Genomic DNA, 25,534 nt, shown 5'->3' with positions numbered 1-25,534 from the left:
TATTCTTATAATTGACCTGACACTACTTTTTGCTTTTTTGCTCTTTTTTGCTCTTTCTTGATGTTTGCTTTATTGATGCAAATGCTGCCGAGTCCACAAATAAAGTATTCTATCTATTAATCTGTCTCATTCAAATGAGTGTGTTTGAATGAACAGTTTAGAGCTGTGAACTAGAAGCTATGCCGTCACCCTGTTGAAATATCACCTCTCTGTCAGATTGTGTGAGGGGTGTGATTTGACACATAGAGCAGCTGCAGCTGCGAGTCGTTTAGACTTGTATGAACAAATACTGCTTTGCTTTGTAAGCTGACATCAAAACTATGTGATCAGTTTTTTTTAAGATTATCAAGCGAGAGATAGATGAGAGTATGAGCTAAAAATAAGAGGCATTTTTGGTTCATGACTCTCGCAGCTCAGCCAGTCGTGTCTCAACTTGTAGGGACGTTTGGTATGCACTGAAGAGCTTGTCTTCCTTCATGATTTTCCCTGCTTTTACCGTCTTTGTTGCTCCTCAGCTGCACCACACGCAACTTCTGATACAAACCAGACTGCTAACATACTTGACAAAAGAACCTGCTCCGACACACAGAAACAAACCGATACTTGTCTCTGTGTATAATCTTTCAAATATACATGAGGGCTTCCTCATATTTACATTTGCTTTGCATAAATCTTTTGCAGGTTGTGGGAGGCTCAGGGCGCATGTACACTTGTTTCTTGTCCTGTCACTACTGTCCATGCCTGGCTTTCGCCTACACTGTGCTGCGGAGAAATGAAGGCCTGCTGGTGAGTCTCACAAATTGCTTCTCATACAGTTATTTTTTTTTGCTTCCTAACAACACATGTAATGAGGTGCTTAAAGTTGACTCTTTAGAATTATCTGTATTTTTGCATAAATGTGATCTATTATAGCTCTAATTCTGTTAAGTAATCAAGAAAAACATTGTTGACCCATTAAGATCAACTTGTTGCTTTTCAAGCTAAAGACTCATCTCTGAATTGGTTAAAAAAAAAAAGTAAAATACTAGACTGAGCTATTTATTTATTGAGGAAAATTATCTATTAACTACATATCGTTGGGTGGCAAATGTATGTCTGTATGATACAATGTATTTTCTTTCCAGGCAGTGTCTTAAGCTTAGTAACTTGGAGAAATGTTCACCCAAAAGCTTTCGAATTGGGATGTTGTTGGTTTCTTCACATGAGCTTCAAGTATTTCCACAACATTTCTTTTGGATTAAAGTCAGGATGTTGACTTTGGCAAATCTGAGAGTATTTTTATCATTCTGTGGTACGTCTTAGAGAGTGAGTCCTTAGATCTGCATGTGGGACTTTTCCTTTGGTATAACTCAGGAAAAACACAGCAGTTCAGTTTAAAAACATTATCCCATCTGACAAACATGGCGGTGGTTGTATCATGATTTGGGCCTGTATTGCTGCTTCTGAGCCAGAATAACATTCTGTTTCCAAATATAACGGCTCTTATCTAAAGAAAACATTCACCAGCTGTCCTCTTGCTTTTCCATGTGATCTTTACAGACTGCAGATGGACAGAAATGTTATTTTTGGACAGCGGTGGCTTTCTCTTTGCAGCTCTGCCATTCACGCCGTTGTTGCTTACTTATCTCATGAACATTAACATTAGCCAGTTTGAGACCTGGGTTACTCTTGGTCTTTCTGACCCTGCAGCCTATCGCACACCTTGATCTTGGTTTGTCAGCCTCACCTGGAGCGGCTACGAATAGTCATGAATTTGCATAGTTTGCACACAACTTGAAGTCCAAACTCGTTGGAGATCCTTTCATAACCTTTTCTAGCTTAAAAAGCTCACCACAGTTTTTCTGAGCTCCTCAGAAATCTGGTTGATTTGTGCCATGACACAGTTTCAGAAACAAATGATGAAGAACAGACTTTATTAGATTCCTAACAGGGTATCCAGTCTTGATTGCAGTCACTTTAACTGGAAACACCTGACTTTAATTCTACCCTCAAATACCTGTGAATCCAAGAGGTTCTTATACTTTTGCTTCACACAGATATATAATAATCGATCATTTTTTTATTCAATAAATTACCGACATCTTTTTCTCATTTGTTCAGTTAGTTTTTCTCTGTCCATCTTTCAGTCTGTGGAAAGTAATGAGTTTTTTGGGCATTTTCATGCAGAAATGTAGAAAAGTTTCACAAAGGAAGCACAACTGTGTGGTGTATATTGTACGTAGAAGGACATTTACAGACAGACATGCACTTTGATTCACAGCCACTGTGTCTTTTCAGTGAAGCGCATATCTTTTAAAAACCTTTGCCCCATCAAGTGAAACAAGGCTCCCGTTGAAACGTGCGTACAGATGTATTGTGGTCAGGTCATGTTTTTGTCTGGTCACTGATTGGTGTCTCCCTCTTGTATCTCCCTAAATATCTTGAGGCAAACAACCTCCACTTTGTCTCTGACTATCAAGTAGATTTGTGTCCCTGGAGGATGCTGCTAAAATCAGTGTGAGAAACGGAGAGCTGCAGCAGACCATGGAGACTCCCCACGAGAGCATCAGCACCGCTGCAGTACTATTCCCCAGGAAAACACACAGAAGACACTAAAACAAAAATATTCCCTGCCCCGTGAAACTCAGCAGCAGCTTTTATAGGGGTTAGATGAAGCTAAGTGATCAGATTTTAGCGTTTGGTTGCAAAGTCAAACCCATACAACTCTCTGGATACAGTTCTTTCAGTCTGGAGCTGTTGTGTCCATTCAGGGGCTCTTCCAGTTCCACCTTGACTGAATAAGGCCTGATCAGCTCCGTACTGCTCTGACAAGTAGGTCAGAGGATAGATAACAGCGCTCTCCCACTAACAGCCATGATATTTGTGGCTCCCTCTTGCCAGCAGCAGACAGCCATGAGCTATCACACTCTTGGCACGATAAGCCAGGAAACAAACATCTGTAACTTTGTCCTGTCGAGTTTGCAACATTTTTTTGCGTAAAACTCAAATCTACAAACATCCGCTGATGCCTGCAGTAAGAGGCAAATATGCCAGAGATTAAGATTTTAATATCAAATACTTTTGTTTAGCGGCACAGAACTCCAGGTCAGTTTGACACCCAACAAAATTTTACTGTGACACTCATAACCTTTGTCATCATTATGTCCTTTTGATTTAGATAAATGTTTCTAAATATTGGAAATTGCTCAGGCATTTGCTGTGTGACTAATACTCTCCGAGGGAAGATTTCTCAGTGGAATCCAGGTCCAAGCAGCTTTCTCTCTCTCTTTGATGAGATCTTTGAGCTGGAGTTCTTGGACTATCATTACAGCTTCATATCCGTGTCATTAATCATATTGGTTCCCCTGTCACTGCCATGAATCGGTGTCTGGAATCTTGTCTCGCAGTGCAAACACATCCTGGCCGTCTACCTGTGTCAGGCTATGGCCGTGACTCAGCAGGAGACTGTGTCTGATCAACAGATGTCCACGCTGCTCAGCGGGACCACGGCCCTGTGAAAGTGGGCGGACCGGCACACTCGCCCTCACTGGAGCATGCACAGGGACATGGAGCCTCCTGGACCAGAGCTGCGGCTTTAAATAGAGATTTTGGCTCAAAACGGAGATGAATCAGAGCATGGAAGCAGTTTTCTCTCACGCTGTATTGATGTTTTCTTTTGAAAATATGTTTAATCTTGAGTGCATGCACTATTATTTGTAGTTTCTTTTTATCTGAGGCTGCATCAGTTTGGGAGGTATTCAGCCACTTAAGGTGCATTTTTTGTAAAAATGATAAATAATTTTTGAATAAAAAACTATCTTAAACAATATAAACATTGCCTTTATTAACAAAATAATTCACCATACATACAGATTGCATCATGTTAAATAGCAATATCAGTTGTAGTTTTGTTGATTGAAGAAAAGAATGGCCTCTGGAAAAGTAGAATATTAGCTTGCCCACGGTGGATGTTTTTCCTGATTAGTAACAAGACAGCACACTGACTGACGGGTACTTCGGAATGAAGGCAGGAATATTGAACCAGAAGTTGCTCTTGTCTCTTTACCTATATAGTTTGACATTAATAGCTTGAAAACAGCCGGACACTTACAGTACTTATTCTTACAGTCAACAAAGCCGATAATACAACATTACAGTGCAGTTACAGTATAGATGTCTCCATTGGAATGTACTAAAACATTGGCACACTCCTGTGTTTTTAGCCCTTGAAGTCAGTCAGAGGTGGCACACGACAGGAAACGCAGGGAGACGGTGAAGCAGTGGAGCCAAGTGCTCGACCTGGGAACGCTTAACACCAACAGCACCAGTGAAGCACACCAAACAGGAAATTAAAATGCCAGTGCAATGTTCATTTATGTAGTGGTGGCTCTCGGGTAACCAATGACCTGTTACAGCTGTTTCAGAGGCTGTGACTTTAAAATCTTTTTCCCTATCCTCAACAAGAACGAACATTTATTGCCACACTCCAAATACACAGAAGGGGCTGTAAGATTTGGCTCTGCATTGCCTCAAACTATGATGCTCTTGCCAGGAGAATGGAGTGCAAACAAGGCAGATGACATTCACATACACCCGAATGAATAAATTAAAGAAATTGAGCTTTATGTAAGCCACTTAATGCACTTGTGCCCAAAGCTCAAATGATGAGGGATTATGTAAATTACATTGATCTGAAGTGTCAATTTACAGCATGTCTTCACCCGGCTCTTTTGAAGCATCTTAAAATATTCTGCGCAGATCCATATTATAAGGGGTACAATCAGTTCACCACTTCCTGAGCTTATGTCTTAAGAAAAGCAGAAATGACACGGAGCACCACTGCAGGTGGGATTTACTGCTCAACTAAACCTTAATCCTGCGAGACTGAATCTAAACATACTTTTCGTGTCAGAGGCACAAAAGGCTTCCTCTGGAACCCAGCCACAGTGATTTCTATTGTGTTTGGATTTCTTGATGGTCTTTTAATATGGTGACACTTTTAGCCCTCCGCAGCCCTCTTCCTGCAATTACTGGCACTTAGTTGAGGAACAACTCCGCTTAACAAAGATGTTTTTTTTTTTTTTACATCGATATGCAGAGTATCATACTTTATAGCCTCCTCCTAAATAAGTTAATAAATAAATAAAGGATGAACAGTATTTGTCCTTTAAGTTTGTCAAAGCAGGGATGAGTATGAATTAGTTTTAAAGGTACACCACCAGAAATAACCACAGATGAAGATCACTACTACTGTACCTTTTTAGGTCCACAAGTACAGATCTTGCCACACAGTATTTTGATCTTTACATTCTCAAAGGCGAGGTCTTGTAATAAATAAATTATTCAAAACTGGCACTGAATGCTGACATTATAAAATAGCAGAGCAAAAAAGAGGAGATTTTGTAGTTGTAACAGGGTGGATTCAGAATGATAAATAGCATCTTAAGTTTGGATCCTCTTCACAGTCCTTCAAATCCAGTTAGCTTCAACAGTTGTTTTTACATCAAAACTCCTTTACTACAAAAGAGTTATGTAAGACTCGCCGCTCGACCGACTCACTGACCTCCTGACACTTGTCACGATTTATAAATACATCTCCACATTCAAGGCATCGTTGACAACAGTTCATCTTCACACATCATACCCCAGTTCTGTAAACATTAGAAACTTCCGTGAAATTAAAATTCAAGACTCAAACGACAGATGATGCTCTGCGACTTTATAGCAGAGGGTCGATGGTCGTGTGGATCTGGTCTATGTGGCGCCTGCTGCCGTTGGAGCGGAGGTAAAGCTCCTCCCTGCGGCACAGGAAGTGCTGGGCCAGGATCTTACGGAAGGTGTTCCTGAAGTCTTGGATGCGGTAAGCGTAGATGATGGGGTTGACCGCAGAGTTGGCGTGGGACAGAATGATGGCCACGTACATGACAACATCGGGCCTCTGCAGCTCCGCGTAAAACAGCGTGAGGCAGTTGAGGATGTGGACGGGCAGCCAGCAGACGGCGAACAATCCCACGATGATGGAGAGGGACTTGGCAGCCCGGATCTCCTTCTGCAGCAGCCCCTGGTTTTGGCTGTCCCCGTTGCCCACACACTTGAGCTCAATCTGTCTCAGCTGCTTCCTGGCCACAGTGAAGATCTTCACGTAGATGCCCAGCATGATTAGTAGTGGCAGCAGCACGCAGACAAAGAAATTGAAGTAGACCATGTAATGCATGTCTACCACGCTCTCAAAGTAGCATTGGAGCTTGCAGCTCTGAGCTACGTTTCTTCTGTCCCTCAGCCCCTCCGTTAGGCCACTGTTCGTTGTGCTGTTCTCCCCGGAGCTGCTGTTCTGACATGTTGAGTACTTCAAGTTCCACCCAAAAAAGGGAATGAGGCCAATAACGAAAGAGAGGATCCATAAAACTGCGATGATCTCTCTGGCAGTCTTTCCCGTCATCAACTCCTTGTACCTGGAGGAAACACAGTAGAGGTTACCGTCTTTATAATGTTTGCTCAGGTCAGGTGTACCAACATCAAACACATTTATGGCCATGACTCAGGATATCCCAAAGGTTATTTTGACACCTTAATGTTTATGATTATTATGCAACACCATAATCAGGGGCAGAAGGCGATATTATCATCACATCTTGCCAGACATTGTATGGATGACTTTAATCTTGTGAGCCAGTGATGGAAAGATGTGTCTGAACATGCACAATATGTACTTAGATGTGACATTCCTGAGACAGGAGGACAAATCCACTCTGCAATCTTTAAATAATTGAGACACTGAAGATGAAGCCCCGGAGAGTTTGCCAACAAAAGTGGACTGCTGTCCGCACACAGATGCACTAAATGCCAATAAAACAGAGAAAGCTCAAGTATATCAGAACAGGAACGAGATGAGAGAGATCAGCCTCTGCAACAGAGTCCGGGTTGTTGTGTCTTAGATTGCAGTCGACGAAGCAACAGTGGCATACCGACACGGTAAACCAACATGAGAAGGAAAAAAAAACAAAACCGAAGTGCTCAAAAAAGTACCCACAAAGGCCACAGGATGACCTCTCCTGTGATATAAGATTAAAATGTATTCATACTCATCTATCATAGTTAAAATGGGAAAGAATAAAATAAAGCAAAATTTACTGACTTTATATTCTGTTGGATATTTCAAGATACAACAAAGTTTGTATTTTATAAGTTGCACATATGTTCTTTGTGTAAAATCTTGATTTTCAAAGCATTTCCCTCTAAAATGTAAAACCGCAAATATCTAATGTGCAGAAAAAGCTGGCACACAAGATGTATTTACAGAACTACTGTAAAAGCTGCTGTTTTTTTTTTTCTTGGAAAGTTTGAAAGTTCATTTCTACTGCCAACAAAATATCCTGTGAAGATTCTTATCTGCATCCTGCTATCTTCACATGCACACTTGCTCCTCTTTCAGTTAAAAAAAAAGAAGAAGAAATAACTTTTCTTTTTATTTCCCCTCTTGTAGAGGTTCAACATACCAGCCGCACTAAGGTCTGCGCTTATGTTCCTCCTGAGTTCACAGCATCATCAGTATGATGTGAGCTGCTACAGTATCACCAACAGCATCTTACACGCTGCATTCTTTACAGTTGTGCATGCTGAGGTGTGAGGCTGGTTCCCTAACAGAGCCTGAGACTGAAATATCAAATCAAACAGCTTTGATAGACTGTGTTGTACTGCCACTCATTTCTTTAGAGTCTGAGTAAAGCAGAAATGAAACTACAGAAAAAAGTGTCATGAACCACACAGCTAAAGGCGAGCGGTCAAAACAAATCAAGTAAAGAAAATTAGGTCTCTGCTCTCAGATGCTGGGGGTGAGTGTGAACAACACCATGATTGACAGAGCTCACTTCAGCTTAAATAAAACACAAAGGGCAGACAAAGCAGATAAACTACTGAGAAAAAAGGGGAGGATATATTTGTGTGTCTGGAGTGACTTCTAACCCATAAACTCTTGCTTTTTGATTTGCTTACAGTTTTACACACGCTAAACAGTTTTCTTCAGACCTGACACGCAAAACTTTAAATCTAATTATCAAGCAACACTCACAAAACTTCTGACTCTTCATCTAAAGTCATTTAGCTGTGCTCAAATTCAAACATTGTTTTCAAAGCCAGTCGGAATAAAAGACATTAATTACACGCTACATCAAAGATCACCTGATGTAGCTGTAGAACATGTTTATATATTGTATACTACAGTTCGTTTTAATTATATATTTAAATAAATGAAACAGAACTGAGCTGTTTAGACTTTATATATAGCAAGGAATACAGTGTTGAATGCCTGGATGAAGGCCGAGACTCTTCATTCCTTCAAAATTTGTCTTCATGAAGTCATTCACTACCTTTCGCTACCTTTTCACACTTAGTAGTGGCACTGTTTTAAGGACCAGAACATGGGAGTTCTCCCACATTGACAGTTCTGTATAACAGCAGAGTAATGGACTAAGACAATTGTACACATCATTTGGTAAACATCACAGTTTTTCTCAATTGTTTAAACACATTTCTTGAAATTATTCCCAGATTTGGTAAAGCTCAAGACACAAATCCAAACTGCACTTTCAACTAGAGACCAAACTCCTCACTCAAAAGCGAACATTGCCTTCAGATAACGCTCAAACACACAAACACCACAACTTAGTCCGAAACTCTGGGAGGATCAGTCTAAACAATTAAGTAAAAACCTGCAACAAGTAATGGTTCTGCCTCCATAAAGCACTCATGATAAACACACATCCTTCAATGTTCTCCACACACAGTACAACTTAAAAGCCAAAACACTGTAAAGTATGAAAGAAACACATAAAATGAAATGATAAATGTGAATGCAGTGAAGAGAAAAGTCATTCTGGGTCGTGGATGTTAGAGTGAGATCATTTTAAAACTTTGCTTAATCCCAGGTTGAGAGCCATATCTTGGCTTTTTTTTCTTCTTTATTATTCATTTTATCAGTTTATTCGATGTTTCATTGTTTTATTCTTAATTTTTTTTTTTTTCCTGTTTTAGAGACTGTTGATTAGATTTATTTGTTCTTATTTGTTATCTGTGCTTGTTTTAAATGTGCTGTAGAAATAAAGCTGGGCTTGGTCTGTGTCTCGTCTCCTTGGCCTTTTCATTCTTCCTCCTTCCTCCTCCACCTCCTCCATCTTTGTCCTCATCTATTTCCTTCACATGTTTCTGGGTCCATTGTTCCAAAGTGAACTGACATCAGGCCTTTTATCCATCCACGAAAGATTCTCATTTGCGTGAAAACAATTTTGACCTGCGTTGTGTCCTTGTGGATAATTATGGGCTAAATGTGCTCAGATGTTGCTGACAGGAGTGAATAAGTTGACTGTTAGTCCTTTCTAAATGAGTACCTGGTGTTGACTGGGATATATGAATGGATCTGCACAGTTCTCTGCTATATCCACCTGCCTCTGCGCCATCACCAAGTGGATGAACAGTAACTTCTTAAAGCTAAACGAGGAAAAAACAGAAGTTTTACTGATCGGCCCCCCGGATAAACGCCAAGCACTTCACCATTGCCTTGGTGACTTAAAAGTGCACACTAAAGACACTGTTACCAGCCTTGGCGTGATCTTTGACCCCGACCTGAGCTTCCGTCCCCATATTAACAACATTATCAGATCTGCCTATTTCCATCTTAGAAACATTGCCAAGGTGCGTGTATATGTCTCCATTCAAGATGCTGAAAAACTTTTGCACGCCTTTGTGACCAGCAGAATCGATTACTGTAATGCACTCTTCACTGGTCTCCCAAAAAAAATACTTGATAAGCTACAACTCTTACAGAATAGTGCGGCACGATTGCTTACAAAGACCAGGAAGAGAGAGCATATTACCCCTGTCCTGGCAGCCTTACATTGGCTGCCTATACCTTACAGAAAAGCCACTTTCAGTTAAGACTATTCTACATTAATGAGGTGTGAACCGAATCGCCCTCATGGTGCTTTCCTGTGACATTTTGAGAGGGAAATCCCACCTGGAAACATGTCTGTATGACTCTGAGCATGACACAAGTGTTAACTACTCAGATTAACGGACACACACGCACAGCATCTCTGAGTTGAAAAGAATCCCACAGATGCCGTTATTAAATAAATACATAACAGTGTTGCTCCTCCATCCTTTTACCAATGATAATTAGGTAAATCACTGAGTCGTTTTTCCAGCATCTGAGCCCAATGAGCGAGAGAAAAACACATCTGTTTGAACTGTAGCTGCAGCTTCTGTCTGACCATATTTCAGTATTCTAACTGGTATTCTAACTGGTAGAAAGTAGGACTTTCTGCTGCTTCTAACCACTGATATAAATTCTTATGGTGATATTCTTATGTTAGAAAACTGACTCTATAAACATGTAAAAATGAGAAAATACAGTGTGCACCGTGGATCGCTGAGTCACCTTCACAGTCATATCTGCATGTAGGCAGAGGAAGACTAACAGAGAGTGACAAACGTCTGAATGTCACCGCTTTAACGGATTAATGAGACCATCACTGTCGCCAACACGTTTAAAAAAGGCTTAAAACAGCGGTTCTTAACGTAAGCCTCCAAATCTTCAACAAAACGCAGGCAGATGGAGCAACAGTGATGCCCAAATTAATAAATGTTAGAATAAAACTGCCAGTTAATTATCTTCCTTTAACTTAAGTCCGATCACAGTTTGCTGTATGTGCTAAAGTGAGCTCTCAGCCTCAGTACTGTATCCTCTATAATTTGCTTCAATGGTTATTGAGTGTAATTCATGTCCACATTTACATTTACATGGTGTGCCAAGCTGTACTTATGACCTCAGAAGGGGTACAGCCTGCAGTGGAGAATCTCTCTGTGAAGACATGGTTGAGAGAAGTGCAGTGGCACCATGTCTCTGTGTTATTTTTATCAAAATATGTCACAGACATTTCATAACAACCTAAAAAAAACTAAACTAAACTAATCGTTTAGAAAAAGGGGATATTATGTCTCCTGTCATCTTTCTCTGCTTTTTGCCTTTTTGTGGTCTTACGCCAGAAAGTGTCAGTGTGTGTTCAAGCCCAGGTGTTCCACTGGTCACAATGGTAGGACAGGTTTGATTGATGTGATTGACAAATTGCACTCTGACTCAGCATGTCTCTAATAGAAATAATAAATAAATGGCCTGACTGAAACATGAAGCCACAAACAGCAGGTGCACACTGAGGCTGCAGATTGAGAGGCGTTCTGAGTCACTCTGGTGTCGTCCTGACTGTCCCCATCACATGAACAGCGCTACGAGCAAAACACTGTTGTTTCCTCAAAGTGATTCAGGGCTGGGGCGGCCTGTGGCGTAGTGGGTACAGCAGACGCCCCATGTACAGAGGCTATAGTCCTCGTGCAGCTGGCCCTGGTTCGAATCCCGCATCGGATGGCCCTTTGCTGCGTGTTATTCCCCTCTCTCTGCCCCCTGTCTCTCTTCACTGTCCTATATATAATAAAGGCATAAAAAAAAAAAGCCCAAAAAAAAAAAAAAAAAAAGTGATTCAGGGCTGCAGCCGCGTGGTCGTGACTCATATACATGCTCACAGGCACACACAAGAGTCAGCCTGGGCTGGAGCTGTCACAAGCGATCCATCTGAGCTCAGCCGCTGCACAGTGCATCAAGACAGCAGTCCTCCCAGCTGAGACTTAAGCTGTAGTTCATTTATGAATCATCAGCTTATCATGAAATCATCTTTTGTCAATTATTAAATTAATTCAAATATATATATATGAATCTTTTGAGATATTTACAACGTTGTTGCTGATAAAAAACATTCTGTAAGTGATCCCATTTAGCTGCACTTTTAATTAACATTAACTTGTTAATTGGTAACACTGGCAAACATTATTAAAAATAACTTTGCATTTTTACAAAGCTACACTCACACTCCTGTCTGATAAAGTCAGTCTTCCAACCTCAGCAGCCATGAAGACACCCCTTCATAATGCTTTATTGCAGGACAAAATCTGCAGCTCTTGCTCTGTGCAAAGGGCATCTCAACCAAACTAACCCAACCAGAGTCAGTGTCTGTGGCAGGTGTTGACAGAAGGTGACAATTATGGTGGCCAAGTATCTTAAGTTTGAGAAAGGGTTATAATACAGCAACATAACCCCTGAAGAAGTGGTTCTTATACTGTTACCCATATAGATTGCTCAGGCAAACAACAAAACATGGTTAAAACTTTGACCTACTGAACACTATCTGTACACCTACTTCTCTGACTTTTTCCATATAACACCATATCAACATTTATTGGATTAAATTATATTAATAAAATCATAAATATATTTAATAAACAGGTTAAACAGGAGTTCAATTTAACAGAAAAACCATAAAATAAAACAATGTAATAACTAAAATGTCGGCTCCAATAAAAATAAACACACAAACAAAGTGAAAAACGACTTAAATTCATGGATGAATCCACATTGATTAATCAAGGGTTACGAAAACACTTCTACATGGCGGTCATGCCTGCACATGCAAATAAGAATGACCAGAAAGATTAACCATATGCTCTACAGCTATTTAGAAAAACAATAACAAGATGAGTTTTTGTTCAATCCCTGTGAGAATGTTTGTCTCAGCCTGGCCACGCTTATAAGCATTTCCCTGGCACCAGTCATCTTGTCTGTTTGGCGTTTCACTGTTGCTACATACTGTTAGGCTCTCACATCCACAAAGAAAAGGCTGATAGCCTTAAGAACTTGACATTGTAAACAACTGAGGGAGAAGACAGACAAAAGCTCTGCAGACACAAAGAAGCACAAACCACACATCCCCTCAGACAGGTGCTGGTAGGGTTTAGATAAGATTTGATGCGGGAAAAGAAGTCAGGTCATAGAAAAGGAAAAAGTCAGCCAGGCCAACCTGGCATCAACCTTTTTTTTTTTTTAAATGATAATATCAGGCTGTAGCTACTCAAGCAACACTGTCTGGTTCTAGTCTTTTCAAGTCAAAAATAGAAATTTGAAATAATTGCAGCTTCAACCTGTGAAGAGTGATGAGGAAGTGGGTTCAGCATGGCTTTGGTCCCACTTACGTCTGAGAGAATTTGGTTGTAAATAGAAAGTCAGGTCACTGTAGCAACACACCCTAATTCTTAATCATAAGCCCGGTGCTTTACATGCGTGCTTTAATGTGTCCAACATACGTTATTCACCAGCGGTGTCTCCGCCCCACCTCTGTCCTGCGGCCCCTGCAGCGAGGCTGGCAGGCTGCTCCGGGGGTCCTGAATAATACAGCACACTGCACTAAGATGCAGAACTCATCATGGCCTGAACTTTTCTCATCTCCACAACTTCCTGCTGTTCTTCTCCATCAGCTACTCCCTCTATCTTTTAATCACAAAGTACAACAACATGCGCAGGATTCATTTCCCAGAGGGGCCATCTCCTGCACATCACTTCCAACTCTCTCTTTTATCCGTGGAGACAGGGAACGAGCAACCGGCTGAATGGATTAGCTCTGGCATGACGACAGCACGCTGGCATCTATCTTTGTTCTGCTTTCTTCTCCAGCTTCATTCTCCATACAGCCTTTCTCGCTGTCGCTGAGCTTCCGCCCCGCGGCTGCTGACCTACGCCAGGCCACACACGCACACACAATCTAAACACTCACAACATCCGCTTCGATGTCCGGCTGTGTCCGCAGCCAAGCTTCAAAAACAATCTAACAGGTGGTCGCTCACTCTGACAACACAGTAAGTTGATATACTTCACCCGGCCTGTGTTTGCAAACTGAGCTCAACAGTCTATGCATCATAAATTCTATTTAAAGTATAAAGTATGAATTCATAAATCAGAGTAAGTTAAACTCGTTACACATGTAATCTTTCTCTGCATTTTCATTGAAAAGATGGACCCTTTGCTGGTTCAGCTACTAAAGTGATACCATATTAACCAAGGGAAAATATTATCTTTTATTTCTGTAAATTTATATCTTCATTTCAGGGGGTCTGCTAATTTAGGTTTACATATGTTATATATATATATTTTTTTTGCTTTATTTCTTATTTTTCACTGATGACAAAATGAAATGCTTAAGTTTGGTCTAAAGTGTCAGCTGAATAACCAGTAATGATGAACTATGAGGGAGCTGCTCATTCCCAGTTTGAAGTGTGCCAAACAGCCCTCGAGGCTGGTATTAAAGTGCCACTTGCAAGTTATTTATATATATATATATAAATATATATATATATATATATATACACACACAATGTTCTTAAAGTTACTGATTAGTAACTTCTCGAAAAAAGACCTTAACGTAGAGATCCAGAAGAAATGGGGAAGTGGCCTCTTCCCAGAGCTCTTTGAGGTAAAAATGAGATTTCGTAAACATGACGTTAACTAGTATTTCTTTTTTGCAGTTTTGCGCAAGTATTGCGTTAGTGCAGGTTGCAAAAGTTGTGGCCTTTCGAGCACAGAGACCGCACATTTTCTGACCCAGCAGAGCTGATGTAGCTGCTGCTCCAGCCTGCGGTCACTGTGCAGGTGGAGGGACAGATAAGACCTCACTAACGCCTCTGGAGCAACACTCATTTTAGATGAGAAGATTATCTGCCCGGAGATTTCGTGGAGTTTCAGATGAGATACTGAGGGCAGCAGAATCCTGTGAGATTGATAGCCACTTATATTTACATCAGCAGCAAACTGCCAAAACACTGGTGTAAGAAGCCGGGGAAGCGGTAGTAAGGAAGCAGTGAGAAATCCCGCTTGACAGAGACAGGTACTGTCTTTTCTTAGTTTCGTCTTTCATTTCTCTCTGGTGCTTTACCCCCCTTCCCCGCTCTAGCATCGTAAAACATGGCATATTTTTTTTATCAAACAGCATGTAGTGTGGCTAATAACGGCAGGAGAACATTTTTATACCGGTGGCCATGCAGAGACCGTAACTCTCGTTGGGACGGCACAGAAACTGATGAAACATTATTGTTTTTCCTGCTGTAGAGTATTTCGTGGAATTGTTTCTGGTTATCTGCCATGTAGTGGAACGCAATGTTTATTTAGCCTTCAGTTGATCAAATTACATCAGTTTCTTGAGTTAAATTTTCTGGATAACTGATAAAAGTCTTCAGAATTTTATTATTTAAATCACGTAAGATAACTACAGATACACATTGCTCAACAGCATGCAGCATATACTTTTGAAGTTGTTTTTATTCCTGCAATCTTTCAGTGCCTATACAGAAACTTCAACAAATCCATGGCTAAACTGGACTCTCACAGACCCTGGACCCTAAATCTGATAGCTACCTTCTATGTAGTAAGAGAGAAAGAACACCTGATTATGTGGAACAATGTTCATCTAAAGATTATGTCAGAGAAATACTATTAGAATGCGCAAAAGACAAAGGCTTTGGCATGAAAATGCATATTTGATTCAACAAAGCTCCCAGTATTATGATTTGAACTTTCTTACAAACCAAACTGCTTGGAAAACTCAGTAAATTATGTTTATTTTAGTTGTAAATCATGTCTGTATTGACATGCAATGAAGCAGGAAAACAACTTGTTGACATCGTCTGACATCCTGTTTTTCTGCATCTGCAAATAGCATGGATACTTTAAATGAATCTGTTTATCTAAAAAAAAACTGTTATAACATATATATATATATATATATATATATATATATATATATGTATATATATATATATATATATATAAATATGTATATATAAAATATAAAACATTATAAAACAACAAAGCTAGACCCTCCTGTGACCACCCCCGGGCACCACATGGCTAATAACCCAGCAGCTGACCCTTGAGCATCAGGCTCTGCTTTTAGACCAGAGCCTGAGCCGAGCTAAGCCAGCCCCCCACCCCCATTTTAACTTTTTATGCTGAACCAACTGTCTCCTTACTGCACAAACTGGAAAGTTTTATAATTATTTCCAGTTATAAAGAAAAATATCAGCACGTGTTTGAGACAAATGTAAAAAAAAAAAAAGGCCTTTGCCACCCAAGAAAGCCATGAATCCCTCACTCATCATAAATCGGACAACACTAACACGCAGTCTTCTACTTTGGACCATAATCTGAAATCAACACAAACTTAATTGCTTTGCATAACATTGCACTTCATTGTTTTCTATCTGTAGTCTCTAACTCTGATCCCCAGTGGTTTCAGGATTAATCGACTGCATTCGTTGCTTAGAACCCTGCATCCCTCACTCCATGTCTGTATGTTGGAGGAGCCTTTTTCCTCCATCATTGTCAGTGAGAGGATCCATAAATATGGATCAGTTATTCGAGGTCCAAACACCAACATAGCCTTGCCTGCTCCGTTAACCCAAAGTCTACCTTTTTTTTCTTCTTTCTTAAGAATGTGCCACACCCACTACAGCCCTACATGTGCTAATACAAAAGAACAAGAGTCCATTACAGCTGTGAAGCTTATATCTGTTTAAGTCAGCAGCCGAAGGCAAAAGGAGGTGTCTAACAACAGAAAGGCAGCACTGCTGATGTAGAGGGAGACAGTCCTCTGGGGTCTATGATGTGCTTAAGTTTATCTCTGAACACGAACAGGAAAGCGGTATAAAAAAGCCGGAGGGTATTTTTTTCCTGAGAAAATAAAAACAGTGAAGCTGGGGGTTTGAGGAGAGTGTTGAGTGGGTGTGTGGCTGAGTTATCTCATGAGGTTTAAAACATCTGGTCTTTCTCTTCCACTAAAACCATCTGCTTAACACTTTTATCTGAGACAGAATCATAGCCCCACAGGCCTGCAAACTGGCCAAACTCACATACAAAAGCCTGCAGACATGTAATTTGAGCTCAACATACACACACTAATCTTATTATCAAATGTACAGCAAGCGTTATTAAGGTGGGAGCGGGGCTTTTAGTGCAAACTAGTTATATAATCATGTGTATAATTTCACAGTGGGAACTTTACCACAGAATCTGTGTTTCTGCCTAAAAATGCAGTTAAAGTAGTGTTTTCTGTGACAGGAGGTGAAATGTTGCGCATTAATGTTAAGTTTCGATCCATAGGTCGGACATGGAAGGACAGACGGAGGACTTTACAAGCCACTTAGTTTGTGGCGGGAAACTTTCGTCCCAGACTAGTGTCAAACTGTCCTTTCTTGCCAGTGTTTGAGTGTAATGGAAATGACAGCGCATCTCAGCCCCCACAACCTAATCCAATGGCAAAGTGTTGCTTTAGAAAAATAACCTGACAGCTCTCTAACGTGAGGTAGCTCCAAAAACAACACCACCTGCAGACAGACATTTCCCATCTGACAATAAAGCTGGTATTCTTCAATTCGTGGAAATATCAAGCAGCACACCGCTGTCCCTACAGGCCGCTCATCTGCCTGTTTCTGTTTCCACAGGCGGACGGCAAAGACAGCCAGACGCGGCACAGTGGAACTCCCTGGCCTTTGCCATCAGGTCCAGTGGAAGTGACACACTGTGGCGTGTATTCAGCTCATGCCTTTTGTGTCTAGTTACACAATCCTGTTTCAGACTTGTTTGTGCAAAATGCAATAAACTGAATGTAGTGGTTTGCATATATCTATAAATGCCATGTTAAACTGAAAACAGTATATTTGATAGCTTTTTTGTTATTTAAAACAAAAACCTTTGCGCATTTTAAATAAGTTGGTAAAGAGGCAACAAAAGACTCACCCGATGGAAGAGCTCAAAACTAATTAGGCTCACACAACCGTAACATGACTGAGTAAAAACAGCCACCGAAGTAATGATGGAAAGAGATTTGTGACTCTAAAAGGCTGCTATTTCAGTGTAAAATTCCAAGGACTATGAAGATTGTATCATCTACGGTCCAAATAGCATTAAATAATTAGAATTCTCCGTACAGAGGGAAAAAGGCTGAAATCCAGCATTAAATGGTCAGGATCTTTGAGCCGTCAGGCAGCTTTGTATTAAAAGCAGACACCACTGTAGTAGTTTTTACAGAGCTCACACTGGTCCTTTTATATCTATTTTATCCCATTTGTGTAATCAGCCTTATTTTATTAAATGTGTTCTGTTGATTTAAACTCCAATTTTGTTCTTGTTTTTTTTCTTTTTATTTCATTCAGGAGCTTTCAGTGTCTGTAAGTCTCTTTATGTGTTACTAGAGCCTGTGTTACATCAGTCCCTCCTGAAGCACCGTCTGACATGAAACATGCTGCACTTGATCGAGAGAGAATAAATTGCCATTTCCACAACTGCAAGATAAAACTCTAAGCCCGAGCACATTTACTTAGTAATTAGGAGAAGTGGAGAACTGTTTTTCTTTATCTTTACAGATCACAAAATGTATCACATGCTCGAATGCCTGTTATCAGGTCAGTGTGACACAATTAATGAATGAGGTTTTGGAGCGACATATTCACCCACCCAGGTGCAAGGGTTAACCTATCAAGACAAAACCAAACCACATTCTGCACATAATACAGGTGCAGGATTCTATAGAGAGGGTTTGGGTGCTGAACAGGCCTGGAGTCAGGACCAGTGAAAACACACAGTGAAAACATTTGGCACACTTTCAAAACTAAATCAAGAGTTTTGTTTCAAACATGTTTCTGACACTTAAAATGAGCGTTTATTAATCAAAAAGAGTCAAATTGGTTTCGGCATCTGATCTGTAGTTTTTGTACTTCTGCATTTCAGTGAAATCTAGAACTTAAAAGTAATTTGCAAATCATTTTCATTTCTATTTTCATTGATGCAGATAATAATCTCTTTTTCTTTTCAAGCCACAGAAGGCATCAGATCAAATGTGTCCACCCTGCTGTGCTGCTGATCTACTTAAAAAATTCCCAACGCTCAGATGTAGATCTGTTGGGACTGTAGGGAGGTATACTCCCCTAGATTATGAAACCAAGGTAATAAAACAGACACTTCAAAGCCCTGGTTAAATCCTGCTCAAACACCAGATTTTAATATTGTCAGGAGAGGTTTTAATCTTAATATAATACCAAGTTTAGATATTAAGCAAGCGATTTTTGCATGAAGCAATAAGCTTTGCAGGAAACTGATCCATAAGGTCACAGAGCTGATGCTGATCTTCGCTCCCTATTGTCTATAGAGGATATTTGACAGCACCTGTGGGCTGAGAAATAATTCAGCTCATATATGAAGACAGGATGGAGGGAAGTCAGATTTGATTTAAACAACATGGCTACCCTCTCTTTAAATAACAGTGATTTTATTGGATGAGGTTCTTGAAGATGTTAAATCAAGTGGATGTAATTAATTAGAACTGAGACTGGTGAGATCATGGTGAAGTCTGATTTTTTTGGTCTGAGGTTTCTTTTTTTCTTTTTTTACCATTATCTTCCTTATCTTTTGACCATAATTCTACAGTGAGGGGAAACACATTTTAAGATTAAAACCACTTCAACGACAAGGTGCCCACTCACCTAAGTGGAATCTTGACGGCCAGATATCTATCAATCGCAATGGCAAGAAGACTAAAGATGGAGCTCTGAGTGAGTACCAAGACAAAACAGGCGAGGAAGAGGCATCCATAAAAGTCCAGATGTATGCCGATGCTGATGGTTATGGCAAAGGGGATGGCAAGGCAACCGACCAGAATATCAGCCACCGCCAGAGACACAAGAAAATAGTTGGTGGCGTTCTTCAAAGTGGTGTTGATCGCGACAGCCCAGCACACCAGAACGTTGCCGGATATGGAGAGAACAGCAATTACTACTTCAATCACGATGTATAACGTATTCATCTCAGCAAAGTGTGTTTCGGGGCTGAAAACCTGCAGGCTGCTCACGGAGATGATAGTCATCCACGACACTTCTAGTCCCAGAGGAGTGAACGAGTATCCCTGCTGTAATCCAGGAAAACTCCACAAGTGGCTGCAGATTCTGCCATCTGTTGAAAGGAGAGATCACTATTTAACATTGAGGAAGAAGCTGGAACTCAGAATTTTTCCTGCAAAGTTCACAAAGTTTAAATTATGCTTAATGATGTGTTAATAATCTTGCTCATTGCAGTCGATATTTTTGTCACTCACCTTAACGAACCTGCACATCGCCTCTGGATGTTTTCACACCTACAGCGACCGATCTGAGGAGCGCTGAAGCAGCATCTGTACATCCGTGACGCACGCAGTGTCACACAACTTCCCCACGACAGCAGTTTTGAAGAAGAGGAGGGAACGGAAGAGGGGGGCTTTACTTTCACATAACAGCCACGCCCCACCACACAAGCACACACACTCGCACGCGGTTAAAAGTACAGGCGGATGGAATTCCAAGAGAGAGTCACCGGTCCTCCGTGCGTAATTACGCGCCAATTAAAACGCTTTTAACAACGGCCCCACGTGCTCCCTGCTGTAATGCAAACGCCGTCTAGTGCATACAGAGCACGCACGCGCTTGACAGTTGCCAACATCTGGTTTAAATCAGGCCAAAATCGTGCGGACTCTAGGGGAAGCAAATCAAATCCCAAACCTCGATTTCCTCACGTCCGTACAATGTTTGAAGAACATTTTTTGCCTTCGGCTTCTGACTGACGCGAAAACAAGCGACAAAATTGGATACTGAAAGCATCTGTTTATACTGTATATGTACTGTAAATATAGTAATAGTTATATCAATAAAAAATCCAATTACTTCGTAAGATTATAGTGTTTAAAAAACTGTCCTCGTGATATTGAAAGGAATGATTTATCTATTAATCAAACAGACTTTCTATCATGGATTACAAACTATGATTGATTAATTTGTAATCCTCCAAAAGCATATTCTGTTTTACTTACATCAGCTGTTACTTCATGGGAACCTGCAGTCACAGAACAGAAATGTCTTACAGTTAAAAAAAAAAGGTGTGCTGTAAAAAGCAGGGAGTGTTCCCACAGTCGTAAATGTTCCCAGCCCTGGCACAAAGTTTTAATCTGCGCAGTGGGAAAGCGATTCAGTTTCCATGGAGCAACACAGGAATACTTTAAAACCACACAGAGAAGCTGGAGCATTCACACACCTTTGTTTCACACCAGGAATTAAACACAACGGCAGTGGTTCAAATGAGTCCTTGACAATCCTTTATTGAGCAAAAAACATCCAACAGGCCTCCCTATCGGACATGTTTCAATGGAAAACTGCATATATTTCTGTCCACATTCTCACTCTTTAATATGCATGTCTTGTAAATAAATAAATAGCCATTTTTATCCTTCAAAATCAACAGGCATTTGCAAATGGAGGCTTGTCTAAATTATACCACAGAGAAACTGTGTCTTCAACTCTTACAAATAAAACTTCTTCTCTCCTTAATAATTTACAAGGACAAGCCAAATACAGACACATTTTGCAAAGAAGCTCCAGTACCACAGTTTCTAAGAGAATTTTGATGGTAAATGTGGAGAAAAAAACAGCATGACGATTCGATTCGATCAGTCCTTAACGCTGTGAACAACCCAAACATAGACATCAATCTGTCTTCATAAAAAGATTTCTACAAAACTATTCAGCAACTCTTGAAGTGAAAGATCTATTCATTGTGACATCACAGGTGGCAGCAAAGGTTTATCTAATCCCAAACAAACCAAACAACACAATTAGGCTTCAGTTCAAATTAAAGCTGTCAGTTTAAACATCCTCTGCTCTGCAAAGTAGAAATCAAAGAAGACTCCAGCTTAAGCATTAATTTCAGGAGTTTTACAAAAAGTTATATCTAGACTGGTCCACTCATGACTGCAGGTTGATGACTGAAAGACATCACACTTATATCATGCATAGATAGTCTTGTATAAGATGTGTTTTGGCACATTTGTAAGAGATCAAATCATTAAGGTTAAGACATTAAATTCATTATCAACTCTGATAGTTAGATGTTACTTGTGAAGAAGTGTTGACAACACAGAGACATGCGAACGAGTCGAGAAACAGTTCAAACAGCCTTGCTACTGAGAGATGGTGACAAAATGCTTGTCTATTTTTTATGGATGAAAGATAAAAATGGATCCAGTTCTCATCCATTTCTCTCGTTGTGCTGTCAACTGCTACCGGGCATCCAAATCAGTTTGCCTGTGAATCAGTTTGTCTGTGAGTAAAATGCTCGGCTGACACTTGCAGCTTGTGAAAAACTTCAATCTTTCCTGACTGCAGCGTCGCGTTAAGAAACTTCTTGGTCATTTCTTGGGTGTCAGACTTGAGAGTGGTTAGCATGGCAGCTTTCATCTGGTCTGTAAAGAGAATGTAGTGCAGATAGATGTGACAAAAGAGTCTTTCTGATCTTCATCTTCCCCACAGGTCAGGTCTCAAAGTACTTGTAGATCTGGGAGACATACTGCATGACGCTCTGCCAGTCCGGCCTGTCGGTCTTCATCAACTCCTCAATGTCCTATTTGGAATAGAAAGAGAAACAGTTGCATTTTCAAAAAAGTATTTAACAAGAAATTATAATAAAAATGAGTAGTATGAAAAAACTACTCATAAAAAATATGAGTAGTGAAAGCGACAGGCATCTTGATGAGAGCATCTGCTTATTGCATTTAAAAAAATTAATCCCTCTAGACCAGTCTACAATAGAGCAAATACACTATATTGCCAAAAGTACTCTGGCTTTACTCGCATATGAATTTAAGTGACATCCCATTCTTAATCCATTGGGTTTAATATGACGTTGGCCCACCTTTTGCAGCAATAATAGCTTCAACTTTTCTGGGCAAGCTTTCATTCCAGAGAACGCGTCTCCACCGCTCGAAAGTCCAGTGGCAGCGTGCTGCAGATGTTACACCACTGCATCCGAGGCTTTGCATTGCACTTGGTAACGCATGGCTTGCATGCAGCTGCTCGGCCATAGAAACCCTTTCCATGAAGCTCTCTACGCACTGTTGTTGAGCTAATCTGAAGGCCGCATGAAGTTTGGAGGTCTGTAGCAATCGACTCTGCAGAAAGTTGGCAACCTCTGCGCACTATGCGCCTCAGCATCTGCTGACCCCGCTCTGTCATTTTACGTGGTGTACCACTTCGTGACTGAGTTTCTGTCGTTCCCAATCGCTTCCACTTTCTTATGATACCACTGACAGTTGACTGTGGAATATTTAGTGGTGAGGAAATTTCACGGCTGAACTTGTTGCACAGGTGAAATCCCACCACGATACCACGCTGGAATTCACTGAGCTCCTGAGAGCAACATTCACAAATGTTTGAAGAAGCAGTCTGCATGCCGAGGTGCTTGAATCTATATACCCGTGGCCATGGAAGTGATTGGAATACCTGAATGAAGATATCAATATTATTTTTCCACATTTTGTTGTGTTTCAGACTCATCTTTCCACGAGGTTGAGAGAACTATCCACAGGCCTGTGAGACAGGGTTGTGTTGATACAAATCTCAGGAAGGATGCAAGAAAAACCAAAAGCACTGCAGCATCTGTCTTTCTAAAATGGAAGATGATTGGAAGAACCCATTTATTTAGGATTTATTGAATGAGATCCAGTAATGGAGATGGGAAAACCAGGAAGTACAACCATCACTGAAGTGCACCACAGATCACGCCTCTAAGGTAGAGAGGTCATATAGAAGTCACTCCTCCCCAAAAGGAACATGGCAGGTTGAATGATACTCAGACCATGAGAAAAAAAAGTGTTTTTGTGTGTGTGGTAGAAACCAGGCACTGAGCGTCACCTCGTTAATACCAACATCACCCTCAAACATGGTGAGCTGAGCTAGAACGGTTCTCCCAGCCCCTCTCTGAGTCCAAACAGATGGAAAGAAAACTCCAGAGAAATATATCCAGAGCAAAAACCTTTTCCAGAGTGTTCAAGATAAGGTGTGAGTTTACAGTTCAACTACATAACGACCCAGACAAACACAGACCTGGGACCCAGGAAAACTGGGACCCAGGCACAGTCTGGACCTGGACCCGGCAAAACATCTCTAGGGGGGCCTGAAACTGGCTGTGAACTGACGTTCACCATTGAGTCTGGCTAAGTCTGGATGGAAAAATCTTCCAAATTAAAGTTTTTTTAAAGCTTTTCGGATCGTTTGCAGAAAAACCCAGAGGGGGTCATTGCTCCCACAGGTGCATTAACCGAGTTGAACGGTTTGAACACTTACGCTAACAAAATATTTCAGTTTTATTTTTGTTCTTTCACAAAAAACTCCAAAAACATGTTTTTTGATTTTTTCTTTTTGGAGTATTGTGTTTAACCTAATGGTAAAAAAAAAAAAAAAAATCAATTTCAGAGTTTGTCTGAAACAACAAAAAGTGGAATATTCTAAATTGATGTAAAATTTTCAGCTGGGGTAATGTCTCTTAATGTTTTAAAAACTGTATGGAAAAAATGGAATCTACAGTATTATGAATCTCTGGTCATTTGTGTGCAGCTGCTGTGGTACTGATGAGTCACACAGAGGACCGCAGGCTTTCGTAAGACGACCCCCCATCAAGCTGCTTCCGTAGATTCAGATTTCTACAGAAGCCTCAGAGAAGCCACTTTCATGAGGTCACAGCCTCCAAAAGTAGGAGCTGCTTTTCCCGGACATGTGTAAAGCTTTTTTTTTGGAGTAAAAATAGAGAAAATAGAGCCGAACAATTTTATGAAGTTTGTCATTCGAGACCCATGAGAGTCAGTGATGGAGGGGTCAGTGTAATGTTTTTGATAAGTGTTTTTAAGTCATGGACATGGGAAATATTCTGTCGAATCTAATCCGGCAACCGCAGTAACGCAATGGAGAATTTATTAGAGGCCAAAATGTGAACTTTTGGTTTCAGTGAAACTTTGAAGCTAAATTTACTTTTGGTGTAGTTAAGCTTCCAGATTTGGAGCAAATGGGCTGTTAGACTGGTGCGGTTTGTGCATTTTTACAGTCAAATCAAGGAAAATATTTTTGTTGGATAGTCCAAGTCATCTGCTTCTGATATCACATCCCTCAAATCGGGAAGCTGTCATCACAGGTAAAGATGTTTAACATGAGGAGACACGGTGCATGCATGCTCACAACAGTTTAACCTATCAGATACTGTTTTTGGATGCACATCAACCAGACAAATAGGTCTGGAAAACTTCCTCCCCATTGGCTTCAGGATCCAGGTTATTCCAGTGAATCCAGTCTGCTTTATAAGTTTGCACAGGAATGAATGCTCTTGACGTTTAAATGTCAACATTCTCACTGTGTGCTTATATCAAGAATGAAAGCATACAAACAAAGGCCTGGTGAGAGTGTGACGGGGTGTGTTCTTTTAAGTGCCCAACGCTGCTGACTTCTACCACCTGTAAGAAGTGAAGTGAGGATGTGTGACAGTTTAATGACATTTAAAAACATTCAGGTCACCACGGTGACGAGCACAGCCGGGTTGAGCTCCGGTTACAGATTGATCTGGTCATTCAACTGGACCACTGTCCTCTTCTAGTACAGTATACACACACGGGAGGAGAATCAAGTTATTTACTGAAGTATGTCCGAGACTGTGAGACTGTAGTCTGCTGCCTCTGTGGGAGATCATGGAGCATGCAAGTGTAGCAGAATTTGTCACTTTAATGGTGATTTTGTTTGATGACATTGTGGTTATTAGAACAGGATTTTATCCTGTAGGAAGCAATAATCT

At 40.6% G+C, this 25,534-nt stretch overlaps 3 protein-coding genes across 8 annotated transcripts in view; 1 reads left to right on the top strand and 2 right to left on the bottom strand.

Moving 5' to 3' along the window:
• The window catches only part of zswim7 (zinc finger, SWIM-type containing 7), a 28,892-nt gene extending 19,810 nt beyond the window's left edge, over positions 1-9,082 (top strand). Inside the window, exons 4-5 of one of the 2 annotated variants that reach the window (XM_075486368.1) lie at positions 682-786; positions 3,387-9,082. In XM_075486368.1, the coding sequence (XP_075342483.1) occupies positions 682-786; positions 3,387-3,497 (216 nt within the window). In that variant the 3' untranslated portion in view covers positions 3,498-9,082. Of the gene's footprint in view, positions 1-681 lie in introns of both variants that reach the window. The other variant, XM_075486367.1, reaches the window with a different exon arrangement.
• adora2b (adenosine A2b receptor) lies at positions 3,799-20,097 on the bottom strand. 2 transcript variants are annotated; one of them, XM_075486366.1, is made up of 4 exons: positions 19,992-20,097; positions 19,734-19,849; positions 19,384-19,601; positions 3,799-6,431 (listed from the first exon to the last, which is right to left on the bottom strand). In XM_075486366.1, exons 2-4 carry the CDS (start codon positions 19,761-19,763, stop codon positions 5,699-5,701), a joined length of 981 nt encoding a protein of 326 aa, XP_075342481.1. In that variant the 5' UTR covers positions 19,764-19,849; positions 19,992-20,097; the 3' UTR covers positions 3,799-5,698. The 2 variants fall into 2 exon arrangements, with proteins under 2 accessions (XP_075342481.1, XP_075342480.1); XM_075486365.1 differs by having other exon boundaries at positions 19,384-19,849.
• A 900-nt stretch (positions 20,098-20,997) lies between these two features.
• The window catches only part of specc1 (sperm antigen with calponin homology and coiled-coil domains 1), a 70,258-nt gene continuing 65,721 nt past the window's right edge, over positions 20,998-25,534 (bottom strand). For all 4 annotated transcript variants that reach the window (XM_075486361.1, XM_075486362.1, XM_075486363.1 and 1 more), the window contains one exon: positions 20,998-22,321. In XM_075486361.1, coding sequence (XP_075342476.1) covers positions 22,232-22,321 — 90 coding nt within the window. In that variant the 3' untranslated portion in view covers positions 20,998-22,231. The remainder of the gene's footprint in view (positions 22,322-25,534) is intronic.

The sequence above is a fragment of the Odontesthes bonariensis genome, chromosome 16, assembly GCF_027942865.1.
Source record: "Odontesthes bonariensis isolate fOdoBon6 chromosome 16, fOdoBon6.hap1, whole genome shotgun sequence".
In the NCBI taxonomy this organism is placed as follows: Eukaryota; Metazoa; Chordata; class Actinopteri; order Atheriniformes; family Atherinopsidae; genus Odontesthes; species Odontesthes bonariensis.
This window is presented reverse-complemented; position numbering and strand designations above follow the sequence as displayed.